Source organism: Macrotis lagotis, chromosome 5 (genome assembly GCF_037893015.1).
Source record: "Macrotis lagotis isolate mMagLag1 chromosome 5, bilby.v1.9.chrom.fasta, whole genome shotgun sequence".
Classification (NCBI taxonomy): Eukaryota; Metazoa; Chordata; class Mammalia; order Peramelemorphia; family Peramelidae; genus Macrotis; species Macrotis lagotis.
The window spans coordinates 171,347,330-171,374,818 of record NC_133662.1 but is presented as its reverse complement, the minus strand read 5'-3'; the positions used below and the strand labels follow the sequence as shown (position 1 = coordinate 171,374,818).

At 34.4% G+C, this 27,489-nt stretch overlaps 1 protein-coding gene across 1 annotated transcript in view; it reads left to right on the top strand.

Annotated features, from left to right (window-relative positions):
- Positions 1 to 27,489, top strand: part of NOX3 (NADPH oxidase 3) — a 99,301-nt gene that overhangs the window by 28,777 nt on the left and 43,035 nt on the right. The window contains exons 5-10 of the mRNA XM_074190284.1: positions 1,327 to 1,472; positions 3,321 to 3,502; positions 9,000 to 9,129; positions 18,952 to 19,044; positions 21,395 to 21,648; positions 23,773 to 23,935. Of these exons, the coding sequence (XP_074046385.1) occupies positions 1,327 to 1,472; positions 3,321 to 3,502; positions 9,000 to 9,129; positions 18,952 to 19,044; positions 21,395 to 21,648; positions 23,773 to 23,935 (968 nt within the window). The remainder of the gene's footprint in view (positions 1 to 1,326; positions 1,473 to 3,320; positions 3,503 to 8,999; positions 9,130 to 18,951; positions 19,045 to 21,394; positions 21,649 to 23,772; positions 23,936 to 27,489) is intronic.

The following is a 27,489-nucleotide window of genomic DNA, read 5'->3' as shown; positions in this document are numbered from 1 at the left end:
TTTTGTCACAACTTCCTGTGTGATCTTGGGTTTATTCCTTATGTAACACTTTTTATGTGATCTTTGCCAAATCTCTTTACCTTTTGGGACTTCAGTTACCTCATCTATAAAAATGAGAGTATTAGGGTTTGTTCAGTCATATCCAAAACCCCTAAATGGGGTTTTCTTGGCAAAGATACTGAAGTGATTTGCCACACTGTTGGATTAAGTACTTGCCCAAGAACACACAATTGGTAAGTCTCTGAGGCTAGATTTGAACTCACAACGATGATGAGCCTTCCAGACTCCACACCTGTGTCACATAAGTGCCATTCTTATATTAGACTAGTTGGCCTTTAAAAAGGTCCCTTCCAAACTTACTTTGATAGATAATGTGCTCCCGTGGCCCAAGATGGAGAAGATAGGGAATGCTGGCTCCCCCAAACCACAGGAATCTTCAGAAGAACTAATCTTTTGAGCCACTATGCTCTATCTTCCATAAAGGGTGAAGGGAGGGAAGGGCATAAGTGAGAGACTTTCCTCATCATCATTGCACCGCCCTACCCCATATCCAGTGAAATTTGCTCCTGGTTCAGTTTCAACTAGTTATATCTCTTTCTAATTGCAAGACTTCATGATACCATTACCTCTTCAAAATACTATATGGAATATATTCATGTTTTAAATCAAAATTAATGAAGATTAATTTTGTGACAAGATATATTTCTTAAATTTGAATTTTATTTTTTCCAATTTCATGTAAAGATAGTTTTCAACATTCATTTTTCTTTTAGATTTTGAGTTCCACAAATTTCTATCTCCTCTCCCTTCCCTACCCTCTCCCTATGACGGTAAGTAATCTGGTATAGGTTATACATGTACAACCATGTTAAATATTTTTCCATATTAATTATATTGTAAAAGAAGAAGCAGAACAAAGAAGAAAAATACAAGAAGGAGAAAAAATAAGCAATTTTTTTTAAAAAACTGAAAATAGTATATTTTGGTCTGCTTTTAGACTCCATAGATTTTTCTCTGAATGTGGATGGCATTTTCCATTACAAGTCTTTTAGAACCATCTTTGATCATTGTACTTCTCAGAAGAACTAAATCTACCATAGTTGATTATCACACAGCATTGATGTCAATGTATACAATATTTTCCTGGTTCTTCTTACTTCATTTGGCATCAGTTCACATATGATTTAAGATTTATTTAAAGAACCTCACAGAGGCAATAAAACCATGATGGCAGACTTAATTCTAGAGGGGCATTCCATAGGGACCTTGGCAAGGGTTCAAGGGACTGTATGTGAATACCTGTACATTTATCCTCTTTTCCTCTAGCTATCCACATTGTGGCACATGTGGTCAACATGGAGCACTATCACACTGGCCAATCCAAAGAGGCTGGGGAGCTGCCAAACAAGCTTTCTTACCTTGGCAGCAAACCAAATGAAAGCTACCTGAACCCAATCAGGAAATATGACACAGTGAGTTCCCTTCAGTGCTTGTCCATTTTTCTCATCTGAGAAATCTTCCTCTTTTGATCTCTCTGTCAGGAAAACTATATTTCAAATCCTTTTAATAAAAGAGAGCGAGGTAAAGGGTCTGCCAAATGCTAACATCAATTTCAGCTAAAAATGTGAATTTTTTTTTTACTATAAACTGCTGAGAGGGTACACAGCAAGGAAAAAAGCAAGGAATGGCACTTAATTAGTTTATTGGGGGAAGGGAAAGTAGATTAGGTCTAGTATAAAATGCAATAAACCTGCTAAAATGCTATATTTTAAATTTTAAAACCCTGCATAAGAGAACTTTTTTTTCACCTAGTGTCAGACTCATAACTATGAAGTATCATCCAAGTTCAGGGAATATAAATTGGATGTCTTCATTTTCAATTTGCAAATTGTTTTCTTGACCCACTCTGATAGGCCTCATATTTTGGCATGCATTTGAATTGCCGGTGGTATAGATCTGATATTGAGGAATGAGCTAATTTTATGTCCAGTGTTACCATTAGAGGTAACTGTGTCTTAAAAGAGAGGCTGATTATTGAAGGAAAAGGATGATAAAAATGTAATCACTCAAATTGTCAATAATCTTCACATACACACATGTGTAAGCTACCTTTCTGCTGGGAACACATGAAATAGCCCTGGATGTGAAGCCTGAAGGCCTGGGTTCAAAAGAATCCTGTTTCTGCCCCAAAGTAATCATTTTTGACAAGTCATATACAAGTCTGAATAGGGTATTCTCCAGCCCTGCTAAAATTCTCAGTTTGGGTTCTGGTTCCAAAATCCACTAGTTGTATGATCCTGTGTAAATCAGGTAATGCCTCTTAGCTTTAGTTCCCTTATTCATAAAATGGGAATAATAGTGATCAGGATAATAATAATTAGTAATAATAATACTTTTTTTCTAAGAGGCTTAAGGATGTTTTTAAAAAAAGCATCTTCTCTTAAAAGTTTACTTTCCTTTTTTTGCTTTCGCTATTATTTTATGCCATTTTTTTAATGTGTTCACTAAAAAAAGGGGGGGGAAACGTAAATTTCAGACTCTCCCCAACAAAAGAAAGTCCTTTATACTGATATCAGCTGATTAGAACTGAAACCTTTCTAGAGCAAGAGACAGAAATGGTTTACAATCTGAGAGCTAAGAACATTTTTTAAAACATTTTTAATAAAATTTTATTGTATTTTTAAAATGTAAAAACCAGTCTTAACTCTCAGGTCTTGCAAAAATAGATAAGCTGATTTGGCCTGACAGCCATAGTTGTTCTTTCCTGCTGTTGAAGGAGAAGGGAACTGTTTCCTTGATTCCCTACACTAAAAATTGGTCCCTCAATCAGCCAGTCTGTCATTAAACTAGCATTTATTAAGTTTTTTACTATGTGCAGGCTCTGTTCTAAGTACTGAGGATATAAAGAAAGGGGGGGGGAATAACAAAAACTTGAGTTTCTCATAACACTCTGTTAGAATCCTCCTATGCATCTCCATCACATTCTATATCATATTATATTTATTTAGATGCATGGCTCAGCCCCCTAACTAAGCTCTAAGTGTTTTGAGCACCAAGAATATGGACTTTATCTTTGTAGCCCTGGCTTCTTGCATACAAATAGGCTCTTGACAGTGCTTGTAAAGCATTTCTTCTTCCCTTCCTTCTTTCTTTCCTTCTTTCTTTCTTCCTCTTTTTTTGTTTCTTCTTTTCTTTCTCTTTCTTCCTTCTTTTATTCATTATTTTTTTCTTCCTTTCAAAAACTATCTTAGGCTCATACTTTCCAATCTTAACTAGGAAAAGAAGTTAAAAAAATTCTAATTGAGACTTATTTCTTTCAGAACATAATTACTGAATTCCTGAGCACAATAGCTGGTGTAACTGGACTGGTGATAACTGTGGTTTTGATTTTGATCATGACTTCATCAACTGAGATCATTAAGCAGGCCTCCTATGAGTTATTCTGGTATACACACCACATGTTTATCATCTTCTTCATTGGCTTAGTTATCCATGGAACAGGGTAAGTCCAAATTCTAGTTTATAATATATTCAATCTCTATGTACCCCAAACATCTTCCATAGCCATTCTGACAACACATGCTATTTACACTTTTCAAAACTTGTGTCATGTTTTTTCTTTTTCTCATGATTTTTCCCCTTTAGTTCTGATTCTTCTTTCACAATATGACTAATATGGAAATATGTTAAACATGATTGTACATGTATGACTTATAACAGATTGCTTGCTGCTATGGGGAAGAAATAGGGGAATGAGGAAGGTAGAAAAATGTGAAACTCAAAAGCTTACAAAAAGATGAATGTTGAGAAGGTAATCATGAAGGTCCTTTCTGTATTTACACTTCACTCTTGCTTCAATGACCTAATTCTAATGTTCCACTACCAAGAAAAACCTATGCCTTTAGCAGCCTATGGACAAATGATATTTCACAACTAATCCTGCGTAAGATCATGCATAGATGCTTCACCCAGTTTTGCAGATGGGATAAAAGAAATTTAGATAGATTGTGTCTTATCCAAGATTACAGGTGGATAAGCTGGAACCTGAATCCAGGTCTCCTTGCTCTTACTACAGTGTCCCCTACCAAATTTCGTTAAAAGAAATGCAATTCCCTATTATGAATTATGAGTTTGAGCAAAGCATTTCAACTAGAGTTGGCAGACTTCAGCACAATGCGTCACATGGAGTCAACCATTTTGTAGTTCCAGACAAATTTTATTTGACCCATCAATAACCCTTCTAAGATTTTCAATTCACAAGCTAATTCCATGCAAGTATGTTTTTTTCCCATTATACTTGCCTCCAAGGCTTGGGGTTCCAAGCGTCAGCTAAGTGATATACATTCACAATCCAAAAGGAGCAACATGGGACTATTTGGAATGTGAGTCTAAGTAAAATAATCATCTATAAGGTGGCAACCATCACTTAGAAATACACTGGAAGAAACTATTGGAGAAGGTACATCAGACAGTAGCATGCTATCTTCCATCTGCTTTCCAATACATCTCATATCAGTTCTGCTCCTTTTGAAGAGGACCAGACTCATGGCATCAGCATGGCCATTAAAATTACTGCTCATGTTGTCATTGCAGCTGCCACCATGTTTTTCAGAGGCAACATAGTACTATTAATGGAATGAAATTAGGAGAAAGAGACCCTAAGTTCAAATCCCACCTCTGTCAATCAATACATGCACTTTCTTGCCTTCATTATGTTATGTTGAACTGACCTCCAGTCTGTACCCCATTCAATCATTCAGCAAGACAACAAGCATTAATAAATGCTTACTATGTCTCAGATACTGGGCTAAATTCTTTGATGAAGAAAAAAACAGAAGGCAAAAACAGTCCCTACAGACAAGAAACTCAGTTTTTAAAGTATATTTGAGGAACCCATATTAACAGTATTCTATCTTGGCACCTTTATGACTTTGAATAACTAGTTTCTCTGGCTTGGAATGCACTCCCCCTTCTCAACTCTATTTCTTAGGAGTTTTAAATTATGCCAAGACATAGCTTAGGTGCCACCTCACAAATGAAGTATTTCCTGATTCTCTCTTCCTTCCTAGTTTGTGCTTTTGTATTATTTATATATAGGGTATATTTCCTGAAATCTGTATCCACCCAATAGATTGTAAAGTCCTTGAACAGACCTGTTTTGTTTTTGTCTTTGAGACCCCAAAGCCTTGCATTTTGTAGGCATTTTTCATTTTTTAATTAAATCAATCAATAAGCATTTATTTAGTGTCTCCTATGTGTCAGACACTATGCTAGGCACTGGGCATGCAAAGATAAAAGCTAATCAATTGAATTGAACTGAGTTTGAGAGTTCTAAAGCATGATACGAGCTATAATTATGTAATCCAGTGGTTCTCATTTATTGGTTTGCAAATCCCTCAAGGAGTTCATCATGATGGTCAAAGGGATTCATGCAAAAAAGTCTGTTGTGTTGCCTTAATCAGGAAGTAATTATAAAAAAAATATTAGGAGTAGTATATCAAATTACCCTGGAGGTTCACGATGCATTTTTTCTGTTGTTGAAAGAGATTCGTGGAACAAAAAGTTGGAAACCATTGATCTAATCTAGCCCTTCATTCTACAACAGAGGAAAGAGACCCAGAGCTGTTAAGTGATTTGCTGAAGGTTACAAAGCTAGTCAGCAGCAAAGGCAGGATGGAGAAGCCAGGCCTGCTGCTTCAAAGTCTAGTACGCTTGCCACTATGCTCACACTGCTTAATTCCCCACATGCATTTCAATTTAATAACACTTTTCTTGTTCAGGGCAGTTCTAGCTGGGCCTCCAGATAGTTTTCTGAGCACAAACTAGCTTGTCACTTTGGGGAAGTCAAGGTCTCACAGCTGTCTTCTGTCAAAGGAACTACCCTTTCTCCTGGGGGGGGGGTCTACCCCACCTCCTTTCATAAAGGCTGTTGCTTGATGTTGATGAGAATCTCCCCAGGCTCCCTCATTGAGTAGTAACCCTTTCCTTTATGGTTCATTATGTACTGCCCTCACTTTAACCCCACCAATGTGTTTCTGCTCTATGTAAACACAAGAGAATCTAAGTTTGTAGTGGAACACTTGGAATTTTTTTTTTAATGTGGATGAATTTGTGTAAACTGAAGAATACAATATTTATCTTGTTGATGGACTTATTTGGGGATAGGGATTTTATTTAATGGGCAGTTAGGTGGCACAGTAGATAGAGTATCAAATCTGATCTCAGATATTTCCTAACCGTGAGACTCTGAGCAAGTCACTTAACTCAGCTTCCTCAAATGCAAAAATAAGCTGGAAGAGGACATAACAAACCATTGCAATCTCTTTGCCAAGAAAACACAGCTGAAATGCTCAACAACAACCTCACTCAACTACAATATAGATGCTTAAATATTCTAGAGTTAAATGGATATAACTGAAGTCAGTTAAAAATTCCAAATAGAAGATGCAGTAAAATTAGTTGTAGGGGCGGCTAGGTGGGTACAGTAGATAGAGCCACCAGCCCTGGAGTCAGGAGTACCTGAGTTCAAATGTAGCCTCAGACACTAAATAATTACCTGTGTGGCCTTGAGCAAGCCACTTAACCCCATTGCCTTGCAAAAACCTAAAAAAAAAGTAGTTGTAGAACAAGATCACATAGCCAGTAGAAGGAAACTGGACTTGGACAGAGCCATTCTTATCTACCATCAGTTGCATCACTTGAACTTGCTAAGCCTTATAGATCCTTCTCCGATTAACAATGTCATCACCCATGCAGTAAATTCTTAAAAAATGTTTGTTGACAGAATAACTGACTTCCGAAATTAGTCATCCTGTGAATCATTTTTTTTTAAATTGGGGAATTAAATGTAACTGTTTACCTATCTGAAAATATCCAGGCTAGATAGCCTCCACAAAACTGTCTAGTTGGGATGATTCATGATGTCCAGATGGTTTCTATGCATATCCAGTTGCACTCTATTTTCATACTCCATAAGGAACAAAAAGTCTGGATGACCCAAGAAACCACCAGGATAATGAGTTTGTAGGGGTCAGAGTTTCTCAGTTCCTAGTATTAATGTTTCCCTCAGCACACTACAATATAGTTTTATTGATATAAAGCAGGAAGAACAGCATAAGCTGCTCTAACCGTTTATGCAGCTCCACCATATTACAGGTGAGCAAACTTGGAAATGGGCTCTGAAACTGGGCTTGGGAATTAGTCAAAGGTCAATCTCTATTTGAATTAATAATAATCACCCCAATTGTTAAGGCTGTATTCAAGTACCTACTTCAGATCATTCAATATGATATGAAGAAAGCTTCATAAATGAGCCATTGCAACCTTTTCAGACTTAAGGCCACTCAGTGGCCTTTGAAGAACTAAGACTACTGTGCCTTACCCTTCTCCTGACCGCTTCCTTCATTGGTCAAAAAAAGAGAAGGAAAAAAGTTAAATAAACTTGCAAAAGAAAGGGGGACTCATTGAAAGTAAGGTAGCCAGTTGACCAAAATCAGTAATAAGAAATGATTTGAATCTGATTCAGTTCACAAGTTCACATTAAGAATGTGGAGGAATTAAAAAACCCAACAACTTTTTCTTTTTTTTTTCTTTTTTTGTGACTTAGTTTTCCTGTCTTCTACATGAATTGAAGTGCCCCAATCACTTACAGACTCAGTCCCACTATGATTTGACACAGAAACCCAGACCTGCTCTCTTCTGAGCTGGGTCTAGGCAGCCCAAGAACCCTTGCTTCTGAAGATGCACCATACTGGTGCCAGGCTTGGTATGGACACTGGATTAGCTTTAGCTCTGTTTAAGTTTAGATCTCCAAAGCTCCAGCAATCCACTGACCAGGATTAGTCTCTTCAGGATCAGGGATTTTGGGTGTGTCCCACCACTCCTGATTTTTTTGGAATCCTTTATTAGGACAACATAAAATAGGTTGAATGCTTTCTGAGGAGGCTTAGTCAGAAAGATATAGCTTCAAATCCTACTTCTGTCACTTACTAGCTATGTGACCATGGAAAAGTCATTTAAACTTCTCTATACCTCAATTTTCCCACATGTAACATGGGGGTATTAAAACCTAAAAAGTCTCTTCCTTAATGTTTTTTCTCAGACTCAAATGTAGTAATTTATCTGTAGAGTACTGCAAAGTTTTAAATGCTGTATGAAATTATTAAAAGTGGAACAATTCTCTTCCAAGTATTCAAAATCATTTATTGCTCCTTACATTCTTCAAAAAAAAATGGACCCTAGAATTTAGAGTTAGAAGAGACTTTAAAGTTCTTCTAGTGATTGCAATATGGATTAGTAGAAAGTTTGTTGCATTTGATATTCAGAAGATCTAAGTACAAAACCTGTCTAATTGAGGAAGTCATTTAATCTCTTGTTCCCAATTACTTCATCTACAGAAAAGAAGGCTAAGTGTTGCTTTACGATTTAAGATTTTTTCCTATCTTTGATCCTCTCATTTTATAAATAAAAAACTAAAAAGTTAATAAATGACATGACCCATTTATGGGTTACCCTATTTGACAATAGTAGAATAGGTATTAATATAATTTGTATCCATGTCCTCCAACTCACACTAAGAAAATAAAAGACAAAAATGATTTCAAAGAAGCAAATTTATAGGCAGGTAGTTGGTACCATAGGGCATAGTGTGTTGGGCCAGAAGCCAGGAAAACTCATCCTGAGTTCAAATCCAGCCTCAGATGCTTACTAGCTGTGTGACCCTGAATAAATCACTTAACCCTGTTTGCCTCAGTTTCTCATCTGTAAAAATGAACTGGAGAAGGAAATGACACATCATTCCAGCATCTTTTCCAAGAAAACCCCAAATGAGATCACAAAGATTCAGACATGACTGAAGCAACTGAAAAAAGAACAAAATAATCTATCACTGTATTCTAGAACAAAATGATCTTACAATGTTACATCATTGGGGGGAAAATGTTGAAAGGAAAATGCCAATGTTTGTCTTATGTCTTTTGGGCATTTTTTTGGATGAGAAGACAGATTATCCGAAGTCAGACCCTGGAGAGTATGATGCTGCACAATGTCACCTACTGTAAAGATCATCTCACTGAATGGGGAAAAATCCCTCAGTGCCCCTTGCCACAGTTTTCAGGCAATGAACCTTCGGTAAGAATGATCCTTTATGACCTTTTCCCACAAAAGTCTATGTAAAATATAAATAAATAGGATTTTTTCTTTTATCTGATTAAAAGAAGAGTATTTTATATCAGTAACAGATACATTCACCTTCTGATTGTTTACGGACAGGAGTTATTCAAAAAGGCAAAAGATAATTTGGTCCATCTTGCCTCCCCTCCCACCCTATCACTAAATTTGATTTTTGAAACTGTTTTTATACTCATTTGAGAATGCGGATATTCATAATGTTCTGGGGATTCAAGTACACACTTTAAGTAAAAAACGGAATCCCTACAAAGGACGTTCCTCAGAATTTTATTTCTACTCTCTCCTATTTCTCCCAAACCACATTCTTTTCTTCCAACTCTTTTTTTTCTCTTCCTTGTTCTACCCTAGCAATAGACAGGTAGACTTTAGGCAGAAACTTGAGACCATATAAAAGAGATACAATTAAAAAAAATAAGTTGAAAAATAGAAGCAGCAGACAAAAATGAGGGGTTTGCCCCCCCCATCACATAAATGAGATTTGAATGCACAGGAATCAGATAATTAAGTAACCAATGTCTAAAGATATAAAACATTTACTTTTTTAAAAAAACTCCCTATATCTTAAAAATCATACTTTAGATCACTGAAGTGCATTGTTTTAAAGAGGAAAAATACAAGGAGAAATGTTAAAAACAGAAGGAAACTGAATAGACATGTCCATTAGACTGTAGCTCTTTTAATGGCCAGTATAGATTCTCTCTATCTTAAACTAAACTATCGTTAGCCACTATCCAACCTGCATATTAATGAAGGACATGAATGCCTCTCTAAAATTTTCAGCTACAGTGTCTCCATAAAAAAATCAATACCCTCCAACGCACCATGAATACAGACCAGAGCCTGCTCCTTGCTGCATGCACTGACATTAATTATCATTAAAAGGGGGGAAAACTTACCCATCTCTCTGTTAACTCTCTCCTGCCACACCTCCTTGCACACCCAAACTCATGTTGTCAGTCTTTCCATTATTTTTAATGGATCCTGATTCAAAGCTTGTGTGGGCTGTACAATTACCGCTTGGCTGAACTGTGCAGTATTCTATCTGATGTCTCGTAGACCCTGAAAGGAAAAGACATCCCAAGGACACAAAGAGGTTCCTGCACTCCACTGACTCATATCTATTTTATCCCTTTATTTCCCATCTTTCCACTCCTCTCTAACTCCATGTAGCACTTGGGTTCCAATTACTGTAAGTTCTGTACAGATTCCTCCTATTTCAAGAACCAGTTTCAATCCTATATAACCCCCATATTAATTATACCAATTAGGGGCAAATTATACAACTTATACTAATCTTCAACTCCCCACAACCCCAGGTTCCAAAGACAGATGTTTACAGTGATTACAAAGATTTCTAGATTCTTCTTAACCAAGCAAAGGACATTAACATTCTCTTTTAAATGGTGGGTGTTTTAAAGCAATTGAGTGGTCATGACACTTCTGACAAAAGTTTTGGCTGAGTCTGAACAAAGACATTAAATGGTCTTTTTTTGCTTATGTTTTATTTCCAGATGAAAGCAAGCAAAATTCAAGGGGTAGAAACACAAGAAATTACTGCTGCTTAACTAGTACTATTTCATTCTTCAAATAGAGTTAACATTAGGGCAGCTAGGTGGCGTAGTGGATAAAGCATCGGCCTTGGAGTCAGGAGTACCTAGGTTCAAATCCGGTCTCAGACACTTAATAATTACCTAGCTGTGTGGCCTTGGGCAAGCCACTTAACCCCATTTGCCTTGCAAAAACCTAAAAAAAAAAAAAGAGAGAGAGAGAGTTAACATGAATCTGGAAAACATATTTAGTAAGACAAAGAGTGATTACAAGGAATTCTAATAGCTCACAAACCACAAAATATTCCTAGAATATGTCACACAAAAATCAACTTCTTAGGATATTTTGGACATTTGAGAGAAAAGACCTTAGACCTTAGGACAATGGGTCACATGGACAAAGATGCCAGTGAACACGTAGGAAGGAGGAGAGCAGAACAGGGCAAGGCAGGGTGAGGCCAAGAAAGAATTCACCTGGTGCATTACTACAAAGGGGAGAAAAACCACTGACTAGTAGCTTCCTGTGTTAGCTAATTATTTTTTAGTTATTTGCTTTAGTAAACACTAGCTAACCAGTAAAATTAGCTCCCTCTAAATTTTGGCAACACAGAGTGATCCTTGGTGTTTATCTGGCAACAAACAATGACTTTGATGAACAGAAATATCACATCTAGAAGATATATTCTAGGTCATCTAGTTTAATATCCTTATTTTAGGTATAAGGAAGCTGAGGAATAGAAAGGTTATGGAACCTGCTTATTGTTATATTAAATCAAAATTTAAAAGATCATTTTACTTCCATGGTGTGGTTTTTCTACTGCTACATGTTTGTTTTGTTTAATGCAATTTTTAAATTTTTTCTTTTTCTTTTTTTTTACTTTTACAATTTTTTCCCCAAAATCACTTCCCTTTCTTCACCCCCTACAGAAAGCAGTCTGATAGTCTTTACATTGTCTATACAATGATCAAAATTGAATGTGTTGAGAGAGAAATCATATCCTTAAGGAAAAAATAAAATATAACAGCAAAATTACATAAGATAATTTTTTTTTAATTAGAGGTAATAATAGTCTTTGATCTTTGCTTAAACTCCACAATTCTTTCTTTGGATGCAGATAGTATTCTCCATTGCAGATACCCTAAAATTGTCCTTGATTGTTGCACTGATGAAATGAGCAAGTCCATTAAGACTGATCATCAGCCCTATGTTACTGTTAGGGTACAAGTTCTTCTGGTTCTACTCATCTCTCTCAGCATCAATTCAAGCAATTCCCTCCAGTCTTCTCTGAAATCTCATCCCTCCTGGTTTCTAATAGAACAATAGTGTTCAATAATGAACATATACCATAATTTGTTCAGCCATTCCCCAATTGATGGACATTCACCCAATTTCTAATTCTTTGCTACCACAAATAGGGCTGCTATGAATATTTTTGTACAAGTGATATTTTTACCCTTTCTCATGATCTCTTCAGGGTATAGACCCAGTAGTGGTATTGTTGGATCAAAGGGTATGCACATTTTTATTGCCCTTTGGGCATAGTTTAATGCAATTCTTAACACAATCTTTCAGTTATTTCTGAATATCTAGACAGACATTTTCTTGAAATTATTCTTCACACCATGGTGAAGTTAAAAATAATTTAAAATTATATGAGTATCCACTATTCACAGTGGATAAAGTGTTGGAACTGGAGTCACAAAGATAAGTTCAACTCCTGCCTTGGTTATTAGTTTTATGATATCAGGCAAATCTCTTAACTTCTCACCCCCAGTTTCCTCATCTATTAAATTTCAATGACATTAGCACCCACCTCAAAGGATTGTTGTAGCAAATAAAATGAAATATAAAGTATTTTCCTAATTACATTTGTATTATTTTTAACTTCACATTATTGCAATTTTCTTTCTGTCCCCACTCTATTTTGGATTATTACGTGTGTCACTTAGTTACTTGGTTATCAATTGTTTAATGTGCATATTTAAATCATTGTTTATAACCCCAAATAAAAATTGAACTAGATTGTAGAACTAGATTTTCTTCCAAAAGAAATTGGTAGGTGAATAGACGGTAGAAAGAAGAAATAGAGACAGAAAGGAAGTTAAAAATAATGGAAAGAAAGAAAGAACATAAGGTAACAATTTACCTATCTTCAAGTAAATCTGCAGAGAATGTACCCGTATGAAGTTCCTACTATGTACAATGTACCATGTGCTTTGGGGAGGCAGCATGTCTAGGTGAAAAGAGCACTGCACAAAAAAAAAAGAATCTTTGTTCTACCACTTACTAGCTTTTAGAGCAGAAGACATTTTTTTTTCCATTTAGCAAAATGAAGTAATGAAAGCACAAAGGGTAGAGAGAAAAATATTAGGAAGGATATCCTTTGAGCTTCCATGCCTTGGGGAAATAGAACAAGAAATCTAGATGTGAGGAAAACCACAAAATACTGGAAATTTGTCTGTGTTTCTGTATATTAAAAAGCCAAGAGATAAAAAGTCCAGATGAGAGGGATTGAGTATAAATTGAGTTGCCAATCAGATAAACCAACAATAAGACCTATACAGGCAGAAGGAAAAGTGGGTAAAAATTAAAAAGATGGTCATAGCCCACTGAATAAATATTATACTATAAAAGAAAATTAAATCCTTAAATCCTTAATACAAAAAGGAATTCTCTTAATTCTCTGGATATCATGGAACAATAGAAAGAAATACAATAGTGAAATATATGTTTTAAATTTCTTAGAATAGAAATTATGTTAGATACTAAAGCTCTTAAAACAAAGAGAAAGAAAAAATTCAACAGAGTTGAAACACATAATGGAGACTTCAAAGATTTGGCAGAGGAAGTTGCAAGTTTGAAATTCAAAAATATAGAAATGGAAGAAAAACTTTTCAGAAGAGAAGCAAAACTTTGCAAAAAAATACAGGAATTTTACTCCAAAGAGACTGATCTTGAACAATTGATATGCAAAGATAAATTAAGAACCATAAGTACCCAGAGAAGCATGATAAATTTTAAAATCTTATCTTATCAGAGGAAATTTTAAGGAAAACTTTAACTTTTAAATAAGTATTTCTCTATTCCATGGACTAACCCTTATAATTCTAAGGCATATTATGGTTTAATTTTAGACCCTTAGCACCAAACAGCAAATTTTAAAAGCAATCAGACTTTCAATTCATATAACTTAGTATTATTCTAAAGTTACAACAAATAAGAAAATGAAATGGAATATTTTTAAAAAGCAAATAAATTTGAGATGCAATATGAAATAACTTCTCTAATAAAACTGAGCCTAATAATTATAGACTCCCTCCCAAACAAAAGAAAAGTTTGAGTCAACAATATCCCAAAAAGATGTGAGGAGGCTTTCAGGTTTTCAAAAAATCCAAACAATAGAAGCATAAAAAAGATAAACAAGTACAATGCTCAAAAAAAAAAAACCAAATAATGAAATCATCTCTTCTATTTATAGACTTTTGCTTTAAAAAAAGAAATTGCACTAAGGGACAAAAGGAGTGGCATTATCAAAGGACAAAAAGCATCTAGAAGTTAAAGAATCAGAATTAGGAAAAGGGAAGAGCAAGAGCAAAATGAATAGTTTGTCCCTTATAAGCAAAAAGATATCTTTTGAGGTACGGATATCACAAAAAGAAAAAGAGAAGACAAGATAGAAAAGAGCAAGACATAAGCCCTTCTCTATTGATCCCAGAACTGAGTGGTAAAGAAATGAAATAATTTTTAAATATATCAATGTGGAATTAGGGGAGAATAGAATAAATGCAATAGAAAAAGTGTCTGGGATGGGTAGAGGATTGGAAGGTGACTTTCATTGTAGCAAAGAAAATTATGACATTAAAGCATATAACTATGACAGCAATGAAGAAAAACTGATACTTATGATGGATTTCATCTGGATGGAAATGAGCACAGTATATAAACTTCCTTTGGGCAGTAGATTCCACAAACCAAGAGAAGGGATTTATGGATCACTAGGAGCATTTGGCACATAGGATGGTAGAATCAGAGACAGAGTAACCTGTTCTTCAGAGTGCTGAGTGATCATTGAAGGGGTAAAGGGTAGATCTAGTCATAATTTCAGAACAGTGATGCTCTCCATGTAACAATACTGCCTTCTTTCTGAACAGATATTTCTAACAGTGAAGCATAACAGAAAAAGACCGTACAAAAAAGAAATATAAAATAATGAAGGAATATATAATCAAATACATACCTAAGGGGAAGAGAGAATATTGTGAGATCTAAAAGCACATGAACATAGAAATGGTATAGAGGAGGAAACAGATTCGGTACTTCAAGAGGTAGAGGTATATAAAGAATAAAGAAGGAATAAGTGAAAACAACATAAGATGCAAATGAGAGTATCTAATTCACTGTAGTCTAAAGGAGGATAGATATATCAGGGAGTACAAAGTAAATGAAAACTTCTTGGAAAAGAGTAGCATAAAATAATGTTATTTAAGCTAAGGTTGAGGGAGTAAGGAGAAGATTCTGAACCACATACTTTTCTAAGTAGAGAAAGGGAAGTCAAAACAGGAGAGAGGGTGATGAATTAATAAATAAAACAAAAAGATTAATAATTTAAGTAAATTCAAGGATAGTTCAATGGGAATAGAAGAGAGCCTGTGGGAATAGACTAGCATCAAAGTGATAATTACAGAGCAGAATTTTCACTTAAAGGAGAAGGGCATTAAAAATCATTACAGAAGAAATGAATGAAGAAAAACACAAATCTTAACTGTTGTGAAACCTTAAATGTGAATAGTTTAAACAATCCAATAAATTGAAAGAGTAGTAGAAATTACAAGAAAATATAAATTCAACAATTTGCTGCATGAAAGAAACATTTCTAAAAGGTGACGATGATATGTGAAATGAAAATGAAAATTTGGAATAAAATTTATTATACATTATCTATTTCCAAATAAAGAAGAGTTTCAATCTTGGGAACATGAATTAAAAGTTAAAACACAATACCAAGAGAGATAAAGGGTACTATATTATACTTATGGGTTCAAAGGACCCATATGATACACTCATTATAAAACAATATCAGTGTTAAAAAGTATGTGAACCAAATGACAATTGTAAATAAACATAGCATATAATTTAATTTATTGATTGAATTTATTTAATTGTTAATATGTTAATGCCTTTGTCAGACAGATAAACAAAAAGATTATTTTTTAAATAAGAAAAATTTAGAGCTGAAAATGTTAGAAAAGTTAGATTTTTAAACTTTATGGCATCTTCTGAATGGGGACTTTAAAGAACATACATATTTCTCAACATAAACTTGTATCTTTACAAAAATAAAATTGCATATAAGTATATAAAAATATATAATAACCTATAACACAATAAAAATAGTAACAAATGCATGAAGCATAAGGAAAAGAGACAAACCAAAAAGGAGACTTAATAATGATATCCTAAATAATAATTGGAAAAAAAATATCTTAGAAATAGTAACAAAATGAAAGAGGATATAATGAAATAACAGCAAATTTAGGGACAAGAGATATAGATAAAAAAGTGTCAAAAATCTGAAAAAAATATTATTAGAAATTATGTATTAACAAAATAGACAAAAAGGATTAATGAACAGAGTATGAATTTAAAAAAAAAAACCCTAAAGATCCAATAAGAGGCAGGGCCCTGCAAGTGCAGCTATTTAACAGCTGTATAATATTAGGTGGGCAACACTTAATCTCTCTGTGCCCTTCCAAATACAAATCTAAAATGATTTAATCATATAAATAATGCTAAAATGAGCATGAAAGGGGTGAAAATTAGAGGGAAAAGTAGAGAAGATGGAAAAATAACCTATAGAAATGATGGAAAATAAAAGCTGTTTTTTTTTAAGAGTAATAAAAGTGAAAAGAGAGTAAAATAAGAATGTTGAGCCAGATGATCACTAAAGTCTTTTCTAGTTCTAACACTATGGGATTCAGAGAAATAATCAAAATAAGAAAAAGTTCCTATTCTCAAGGAGTTTAAAATTTAAGTAAGAAGTTGACAGCTACCTGGATAATTTGTCCAAAAATATGCCTTAATCTCTTGCCATAATCATCTTTCTTCCACCATCACCTCATGCCCCGCCCCAAACTGATAGGAAAATGGTTCATTTCTTATCTGGTTCAATATTTTTGCTAAGCCTTCCTAAGATGGGGATGGTTGGTTTAAATCTGCTTCTTACTGTCAGTATAAAATAAACATTTAGTGAATAAGATTTGTAAGATTAGTGCTGAATTTTGAAAAGAGTTGATGCAGGAAAGATAGGGCATCTGATGAATATTGACTTTTGAAAGGAGAATAGACCCAAAGGCAAACAAAAGAGACAAAAAATATAGCAAGAAGAAAAACTTAGCTATAACAAAAATAAAACAGAAGGACTTTACTCAAAGTAATTGGAAGATAGAGGTCAGGAACCTGAAAAGAAATAGTTATGGAAGAGTGGAAAAGTAAAGCAATAATCAAAAAGTATTTATTGAGTTTCCATTATGTGGATAATACCAACTCAGCGTTACAGAATTGCAAAAGCAGTGTAAGAAACAGAATTTGTCCACAAGATGGTGTTAAAGGTGCCAGAACAAAAGTGGACAATGTGATGAATCAGGAACTTAGGCTAACAATGTGTTTTTTTTTTTCAGAAATTTTCAAAGGATAGATTTGCACAATCAAAAAGAAATATATTAGGATCATGGGGTCATAGATTTTGTGTTGGAAAAGTCCTCATAGCTCATTTAAGACATTCATTTTCCTGATGAGTAAGCTGAAGTCCAAGCAGGTTTCGTGACTTCTTCATAGTTAAAAAGACATTGTCAGAATAGAAAACCAGGTTATTCAACACTATATCCCGCGATCTTTCCACTGTATCATAAATTATCTTATGAACCACTCTACATAACTAATGTACCATTACTACACAAGAATTTCCTTTCAAAATGTTAATAGTTCTTCCCTCCTGGCTTTATTTCTATTATTTTCTAAATATTTCATATTTAATTGTCTATATTCGTGTTGTCTTCCCCCAGTACTCAGTGTAAGCTCCCTGAGGGTAATAAGGACTATTTTGTTTTTGTCTTTACATCCCTAACTACTAGCCTATTGTTATTATTTTTCAGTCATTTTCAGCTGTTTCTAACCACCTGAGTTAGGGTTTTCTTTGCAAAGATACTGGAGTGGTTTGTCACTTTCTTCTTCAGTTTATTTTAAAGAAGAGGAAAGTGAGGCAAACAGGGTTAACCAACATATCCAGGATCTAAGGCAGGATTTGAACTCAAGGAAATGACTTTTCCTAACTCTAGGCCAAACTATCTACTGTAAACCTATATCTATTAACATAATGGAGGTATTTAATAAATGTTTGTAAATTAAAATAAATAAAATTTGGCCAGTGGAAACCTGGAAATTCTAAGTTTGAAAGCAATATCTACCACAATAATAAGATAAAGACAATAGTAGTAGGTGAGCCCATTCAATTATTTATCCAACAAGTATACATTTATTCTTTACTACAGGGGCTATGAGAAAAACAAAGAAAATAAAAAATGTTTCTGTCCTCAATGAACTTATACTTTAGTGGGAACCTGATTAATCAATTATAGGAGTAATCCAAACATTTCTAGATTTTATATAGTAACTTTGAGTTGACCATAGTTTCGAGATGATAGCTTTCCTGATAGTTATTCATTTCTGTAGCCTTGGTAAACCCAGCACTTGTGTACTTTGTAATGAGACTGATTCTTACAATCCATGAAGTGATATGTTTGCTAACCCCTCATATAAGGCAGCACAGGCCAAAACTATTGATTAGTAATATAATGCTATCAAGTTGCAAGTTCATTAATGTTGTTTTGTAAACCTTGAATTTTTGTGGAATTGGAAACATTTATGATCCTTTCTCAAAGTAGGCTCTCAACTCTTTTGTCTCTTTGAAAATTCAATTTTTTTCTAATTATACAAAGATATCATTGAACAAGTAAGCATAAATATCAATACCAAGGGGCTTAATCCCTTAAATAAGAGATTAATTGAATGGTTTAACATTTAGTAAAAGGATATTAGTTCTCAGATAATCAACAAGAGTTATAAGGGAAATATCCTAATCCCATAATGTCATATATCAGCTTGATCCAAAGTAAAAATATTGAGATCATATTTTCAGTTCCTTTTCTTTCTCTACAGGCTTGGAAATGGGTTTTAGGCCCTGTGGTCTTGTATATATGTGAAAGGATAATTAGGTTCTGGCGATCTCAACAGAAAGTTGTCATTACTAAGGTATGTATGCAGCTTTATGTAGGAATAAAAGCTAGAGTGTAGATGAAAAATTTTTATTAGTCCAAGTTTTAATTTGCCATTTTTACTGCAGAACTGTCTATAATTTAGAGGCTCATCTTCTGTTCTAATAATTGCTTGCATCCTGAGCATCTTTTAGTGTGACTAATTTTATAGAAGAGAAGGTAGGTCTAGTGATCAGACCAGTTTACAGAATTCTGCCAAGGGTTTATGAGGCAGTAATAGAAATTCCACCATATTTCTTTTCACTTCAACTTCTCTTTCTGAAAAGATGCTACAGTGGTGACATTTTTGAACTGGATCTAAGAACTGCTCACTTTCACCAAACTTACCTCTCCCACCTTATACAGACATAGAAAATACCACTTTTTAATTTTTTTATAAGAGCAAATATTTGATTCATATCCAGAATGACCTGACACATACACAGAGAGAAGCTAGTCTGAGATCCAAAAAACATAAGTAGGAACTGAAAATTCTTCTCCTCCTCATAGGCTAGGAAAATCTATCTAAAAGGGCTTTCACACAATCATAAAATCTCAGAATTAAAAGGAAGCCTGCGATTTAATCTAGTCCCTATTTGTATAAAACTATTTTCTAATATACTCAAGGAATTTTTTTTAGTTGTTTTTTTTGTAAGGCAAATGGGGTTAAGTGGCTTTGCCCAAAGCCGCACAGCTAGGTAATTATTAAGTTTTTGAGACCAGATTTGAACTGAGGTACTCCTGACTCCAGGGCTGGTGCTTTATCCACTGTGCCACCTAGCTGCCCCATATACTCAAGTAATTATTAAGGCTTTATTTGAAGCCTTCTATTGCAGAAGGGAGACACTGCTATCTTATGAGGTAGTTCATTTCACTTTGAGATGGTTATACTTATTAAGATTATTTTTTCCCTTGATTTAAAGACTACATTTATCTCTTTGTAGCTTTCACCTATTGCTTCTTGTCCTATCCTTTGAATATAAACATAGGATCCTAGGAATATAGTTTTAAGATTTGAAGGAACTTTACATATCTTTTGTCCAACACACTCATTTTTTTACAAATAGAGAAACTGAAACCCAGAGATTTTAAGTGATTCACCCAAGGTTAAACAGATACTAAATATCAGTGGTGTGATTTGAACTCATTTTCTTCTGACTCTTAAATCTAGCACTTTTTCTCTTATGACACAAATCTAATTCCTGTTTCACAGGATAATCTTTTAAATATTTGAAAAATAGCTCTCATGCCTCTCCCCCAAGTCTTCTCTTCTCTAGGTTTATTATACCAGACCCTTCAACTGATGCTCAGATTTGATCTCAAGATTCATAACTATTATGGTTATCCTCTTTTAGATGCACCTGACTTATCATTGTCTTCTCTAATACTTAGTACTCAGACGTGAGTACTATTGCAGATGTACCCTGACTAGCATAGACTACAGTAAATTATTTCCTCCATAGTCCTGGATGATATGTCTCTTATGCTGTCTAAGATTGCATGTATTCATTTTTTCAGATACTATATAATCTTATTGCCCACTAAAAAATCCCACTCCTCCAACTTATACTTTTGAATTGAACCCAAGTGTACTATTTTATATTTATTCATATTAAAGTTCATCTTTATAGATTAGCTCAAGTGTTCTAGTAGGTGAATATATTTGTAGATTCAACTGAAAAAAGAAAAACCTCGATGTCTCATTACCCTGAAACTCAAAACCAGAACTTGTAACTATCTGTATGCCCAAAAAGACTTTTGACTCCAAAGAAATGTTTACAATGAATATGGAAGTTATTTTCCTTTGGAGTTTTAGGAAAATGCAGTGTTATATTGAGCAGCATAAGAGCTATATGTTATATTGAAAGTTGCAATTTATTTAATAAAATTAAATAACTAAAAACAATAATTAAAAGTAAAACCCAAACAAGAAAAATATATTTGTATATAATTTGTGTAAATATGGATATTAGGTACTTGTTATTGCTATGTAATAAGGAGTACTATTTTTTATCAAAGAAATATATTTCAGTAGAAAATCTTGTTAGCCTGTAATTTCTTTGACTCACTAAAGCATACCCCTGGGGAAGTCTAAAAATATGGGTCATGCAGTCATAACTTAGGTACTGCTGCTCCCCAGCTAAAAATTATCCACATTACAGATGTGGTACCATACTTAGAAAAAAATAGTTTTGTATTTTTCTTTTTTGAAACAATAAACCTTTAAGATGCCAAATGCCAAAGCAAGTTAAAAGAGCCTCATAGGTGCCTTCAGAGACTATTTCATTCTTTCTTTGCTATAATTAAACTTGAATAAAAAGGCAAATCACTATCTTGCTATGATTTAGGTGGTAACTCATCCCTCTGAAGTCCTGGAAATTCATATGAAAAAACGTGATTTTAAAATGGAGCCTGGGCAGTACATCTTTTTACAGTGCCCTTCCATTTCCCAGTTGGAATGGCATCCTTTCACCCTCTCCTCAGCCCCTGAGGAAGATTTTTTTAGTGTACATATACGTGTGGCAGGTGATTGGACAGCAGCTTTGTTTAAGACTTTTGGAACAGAAGAAACATCATTCAAGGAACCCTGGATGCTTCCAAGGTTAGAATCAAATTTAATTTTAAAGCATGTATATATATATGCATTAAAAATTATCTTCAGCATAAAAGATTACAATAACAGCCAGCAATAGTCTTCTCCAAGGCTATGAGGGTACAGCTCCTGTGTGTTTTCTTTCTTTCCCTTGAAGATTCTGTGTATCAAAGTACTTTCATATATCTTGTACAACACTGAAGAAATCTATCCAGTACTATTATAGCAAAAATATTCAAGTGAATGAAATACTAAGACATAATTGATTTATAGAGACAGAATTAGTAGCACTTTATTCCTAGAAGCATCACTTGTATGGTTTGTATCCATTCTGTGAAAAGTAAAGAATTACAGAATAGCAAGATATTTGAGTTGGAAGAGTACTCAAGTTATCTAGGCATACCTAAACAAGTATCCCTTCTAACATCATAATCAACTCAGGGTCATCCAAGTTTTAATAAAAAAAAAATGTAAGCTCCAAAGATTAGCCTTATTTAATACTCATACTCATAGCAAGACTAAGTTATTGTTAGGTTTTTTCCTACAACAAACCACATTTGCTTCATAAACTCCACCTATTATGCCTAAGGCTGCCATTTGGAACTGGGCAGAACAAGTAGCAAGTGCTCAGGAAATTTAGAGATCATAATCACTAATATTTATAGAATGCTTTAAGGCTTGCAAAGAGCTTTACACATTTAATTTCATTTGATCCTCATAGCAAGTGTGTGGAACAGATGCAATTATTATACCCCATTTTACAGATGAGGAAACTGAAGCTGAGTTGCTAGGGTCAAGATGGTAAGTGTCTGAGACTGGATTCAAATACAAGTCTTCCTGACTCCAAATCCAGAATTGTATCCACTAGCTCCTTTCAAAGGATTAGTACTTCACTAAATCATGAATATTCTGATAAAGACAAGATTGAATGATTTCCAGTGGGAAACTATAAGATAGGAATATAATATATAAGTCAAGTAAGTCTGAATTTGCTCAGTTTTTTATTGGTTAGGTTGTGCAATAGGTAGAGTTGGAATCACAAAGACCTGAGTTTAAATCTTTCCACAGACACTTACTAGTTGTGTGACCCTGATCAAGTTGCTTAACTTCTCTTTGTCTCAGTTTCCTGATCCCTAAGATGGGCAAAGTAATAGCACTTACCTCTCAAGGTTTTGTGAGGATCAAATGAGTTAACTTTTGTAAAATGCTATGCAAACTTTGAACTTTTAAATAAATGTTGGTCATTTTTATCACCCTTTATCAAGGATATGGTAGTATATTAAGAACAGAATTTGCTTAATGTAAAACAGAGGTCATAGAATAAATTATTCTACCTCAGTAGCATCTCATAAACAATATGTTAAATATAGAGAGATTAAAACATTATCATCATGGGACATGTTGTATTGCTGGCCCAGTTATCTGTGATATAGGTAAAGTTCAATGATTTTCCTGAGAATAGACTTTGTAGTGTATTTTCAAGAAATTCAAATGAATGGTTTCCATTACACTTGAATGACATACAATATACCTGCTCAGTTTGTATACACTAAATCTTCTGATTAAACAAGAAAGAAAGGAAGGGAATTGCATTCCAAAAGGGCAATATAGGTCTTCCAACTCCCCTTAGTTCTTCTGTTTTTTCATTTGGCCAGCTTAAGATAAAAAGGACTTATTTCTCTAACCTTGATTCCATGGACACAACTTCCAATGACTACAAAGCAAGTCCATCACATAGGAGAGACAGGAGGTGCCAAAATAAGTCAATATCTGTCCTTTCACCAATTGAATCTGCCCATAACGACAGCCTCATTGTCACTACAAGGAAGCAGCCCCATATATCTTCAAGTCAAGTTTCAGCTCCCCAAATAGAACAATCTTAAACCCATAGCTTTGTGTGTGTGTGTGTGTGTGTGTGTGTATGTGTGTATTTTTTTTCCTTTTTCAGACGAAACTTGTTATTTCACTAGTCTTGAAAGTTCCTAGGAAGTTGACTAATCCTGAAGTTATGCCCTTTAACTATACATTAAGTAGATTCTTAAGAGGTAAGTGGACCCAGAAAGTCATCCTTAAAAATCATATTTTCTGATTTTATTCCTAATTATTAAATTGTATTTTAATTTGTATCTTTAGGCTGGCAGTGGATGGACCATTTGGAGCTGCTATCACAGGTGTTTTTCACTATCAAGTCAGCGTGTGCATTGCTGCAGGAATAGGAGTCACCCCCTTTGCCTCCGTTTTGAAATCTATATACCATAGATGCTGTGATCCACAAGCAGAGCTGAAGCTAGACAAGGTATGGGAAAGTCATTCATGTAGACCTTCCCTGAGCAAAATGTTCAGCCTCCTTGTATCATCTGCAGATTCTTGGGGAGGGTTTTAATTAACTATAAGGGATAAACTCAAGGATCCTTAACTACACTTATGTTCTTAAAAATCTCCATTCAGTATTATATTTATGAGAAGGGTTATGTCTAATCTTGTTAAAGATGACAAGACATAAATTTTATTGCTCCACTGCCATTATAGAACATGTAATTGCTCATCTTGGTAAAATATGGACATGCGACAATTGGCTGTGTGACGAGACAGCAGTTATAGCAAGAAGCAACATTTCTTTGCCAGTTTTGGCTTGAAAATATTGGTGCAATATTGTTATAACATCTTCCCCTTGTGAATCACAGAAAATAGCTAGAGACACTAAGGACCTAAGCTTTTCATCTTCCTCATTCGCAAACAATTCCTCCTCCCCCCTTCCCTACTTCCCTTAAAGGTATCACCATCAGGGCGGCTAGGTGGTACAGTGGATAGAGCACTGGCCCTGGAGTCAGGAGTACCTGAGTTCAAATCCAGCCTCAGACACTTACTAATTACCTAGCTGTGTAGTTTTGGGCAAGCCACTTAACCCCATTGCCTTGCAAAAAAACTAAAAAAAAAAAGAAAAAGGTATCACCATCCTATCATCCAACTCCAAGTCTCTGGATTATCTCTGTTTCTGTTCTCTCCCTTTACATTGCATCAATTGTTAAGGCCTCTCTGTTTTTCCTGTGAAATGTTTCTCATCTCTGACTCCCTCTTTACTTCCTCACTGCCATTACCTTAATTCAGATATTTAGTTATTATTTGCTATATAATGATGATTATTTACTATATAATGGAAGGCACAATATAGATTTGTCTATTATATATTCCTTACCCATTCTACCCTCAACATGCACACATAGATAAACCACTCTCTAGTCTAACTTGTTCCCAACTATCCTTGAGTTAATCATCACATCTAGATAGAGGTAAATGAACCTGATCACTAGGAAGAGGGGGAAAAAAATGACAAAACTGAAAGAATTTAGTTCTTTGTAGTTCTTACTCCCCTCTTTCCATTAATCTTTTACTTTTGCAGAGTCTTGAACTTAATTGGCATTCACAGCTTAGAGATTTATCATAATGATGATTTTAAATGCATAAAATATACATATTGTTAGAAAGGAAACTAGTTACATTGAAAAATAGCTAACAAAATGTGTGTTTTTAAAATAATCAAATCCCCAGTCCTTAGTTTAAGAACCTCCACTCTAACTCTGTAGTTAAATTCAACTCTAATAAAAAAGAGAGGTCCAATGTGGTCTTAGAATGACACTTTTGGCAATGTCAAGAAGTAAAAGGGTTATTGTACTCAGATCTTGGGCTCAGATCTACCACTGTTTGTCTTTAAAGAAATCATCAAACTTTTCCAAACCTCAGCTTTTTTTAATGTCAAAGATCCTTTTTAGCAGTTAAAAATGAAACCTTTATGATAGTTTCAACCTAAATGAAAATATGTCCATTATTCAGAGATAGAAGACACCATATACTTATTTATTTACCTTCCTAATTCCTCTTTTATTTAGGTCTCCCTTGACAATCTATGGATTTAATTAGTCAATACATATCAAGGGTGGCTGTGCATAAAACACCAGAGCAAGTATTAAGAAGATAGCAAAGAAATGTAAAGTCTATTATGCTATTCCACAAAATTTGACTTCCCTTTCCCCACAAAAGTCACATTTTTAACTTGCTTCTCAGAACTCAACAAAACAAATATAGCACTTAGCAAATTGCAGATTGGCAAAATCAAGGATATTTTTAGTCAAGAGAGATGAATGACTAACCAAATAACAAACATTTATTAAATACTTCCTGTGTACCAAACCTATGATAATGATCAAATATTCTTGGGTTCTGGTGTCCCCCAAAAGGCTTGTTGTTAAGTCAAATCCAAGAATAAAATGCCATGGCAATATGGAAGGTTATTGAAGTTCCACAATCATTTCTAGTTCTATTTCACTTACTTTCTGCTAAGAATTTACTTGATCAACATATTGTCCTCACAAATTCTTTTCTTTTTCAGAAATAAAAAAATAAAATAAAAAATCCTGAATTTTCCTTTAACTGCTAAGAAGGTTAAACTTTAGAAAAGGAAGAAGTTAAAAAATACTAAGTTAAATGAAGTGGGTTTTTTGTTTATTTGGTTTTGGTTTTGCAAGGCAATGGATTTAAGTGATTTGCCCAAAATCACACAACTAGTAAGTACCAAGTGTCCAAGGTCAGATTTGAACTCAGGTTATCCTGTCTCCAGGGCTGGTACTCTATCCATTATATCATTAGTTACCCCATGGGTTTCTTTTGATGTGTTCAAATGGTGAAATGACAACAGAACTTGAACCAATGAATGGAAGTTACAGTAAGGCAAATTTTCTACAACGTAAGGAAAATATTTCTATCAATTGGAATCTTCCCAAAAGAAAATGGACTGCTTTCAGAGACTCATAGAATTTCAAACCTGGAAGAAACATCTGTGTCCATAAAGATGAACCAATATTCCAAAAGAAACTCAACACATAGAGATGTAGCCTTTGTTTAAAGATGTCCAAAGAAGGGAAGAACAATACTTTCCAAAGTAAACAGTTCCACTTTTGGACAGTTCTAAATGTTAAAAAATGATTCATGACATCAAATACCTATTTTCCTTTTTGCAACTTTTACCCAGCCTTTCCAGGTCTATCTTCTAAGGGCCTAAGAGAACAAATAGAATTTCTATTCTACCTGGCAACATTTTGGTACTTGAACATGGCTATCATGTACCTCCTAAGTCTTTTTCTCCCAGGTTAACTATCCCCTAATGCTAATAGAAATCATCTCAAGACCTTTCACCATTCTGGTTACCCTGTTAAGCTAAGCAACATCCTTGAAATGCAGAGTCCAGAATTGAAGGATTTATTCCAGGTATGGTATGACCAGGGCAGATAACAAAGGAATTTCTACCTCCTTATTTCTAGAAGTTATCCTTCTTTCAATGATGTTCAAGATTGCATTAGTTTTGGAGTGTAGGGGTGGGAAGGAGCTGCCATACACTACTATCTCATCTTGAATTATATAGTAAGTGACATGGCCTATAAATGAAAATGGCCAATAAAAGAATTCGATATTCAAGTATTAGGTATAGGGTACAGGGGACAAGGGAATTCCTTCCTAGGGCAGGAGATTAAAATAGATGACTTTTAAGATTCATCCCATTTCTAAGAGGCTGCAAACTCTAGAAGAAAACACATTGGGTTTTAAAAGCAAAAATTTGGGTTCAATTAGCAATTCTGCTGTGCATTGGCAAGTCATTTTTTTTCTCTATGACCCTGAGTTATTTCATCTCTAAAATGAAGTCTTCAGACTAGATGATCACTTAGTTACTTTTTAGTTCTAAAATTCTTTTATTTAAACTTGAGTGAAAATATTTTTGAAGGAAAATTCCTTTAATATCATCAAAAGTCTCATGGCTATCTTTTCCTCATCAAATTCTTCTTCCTTGGCTCAGTTTTA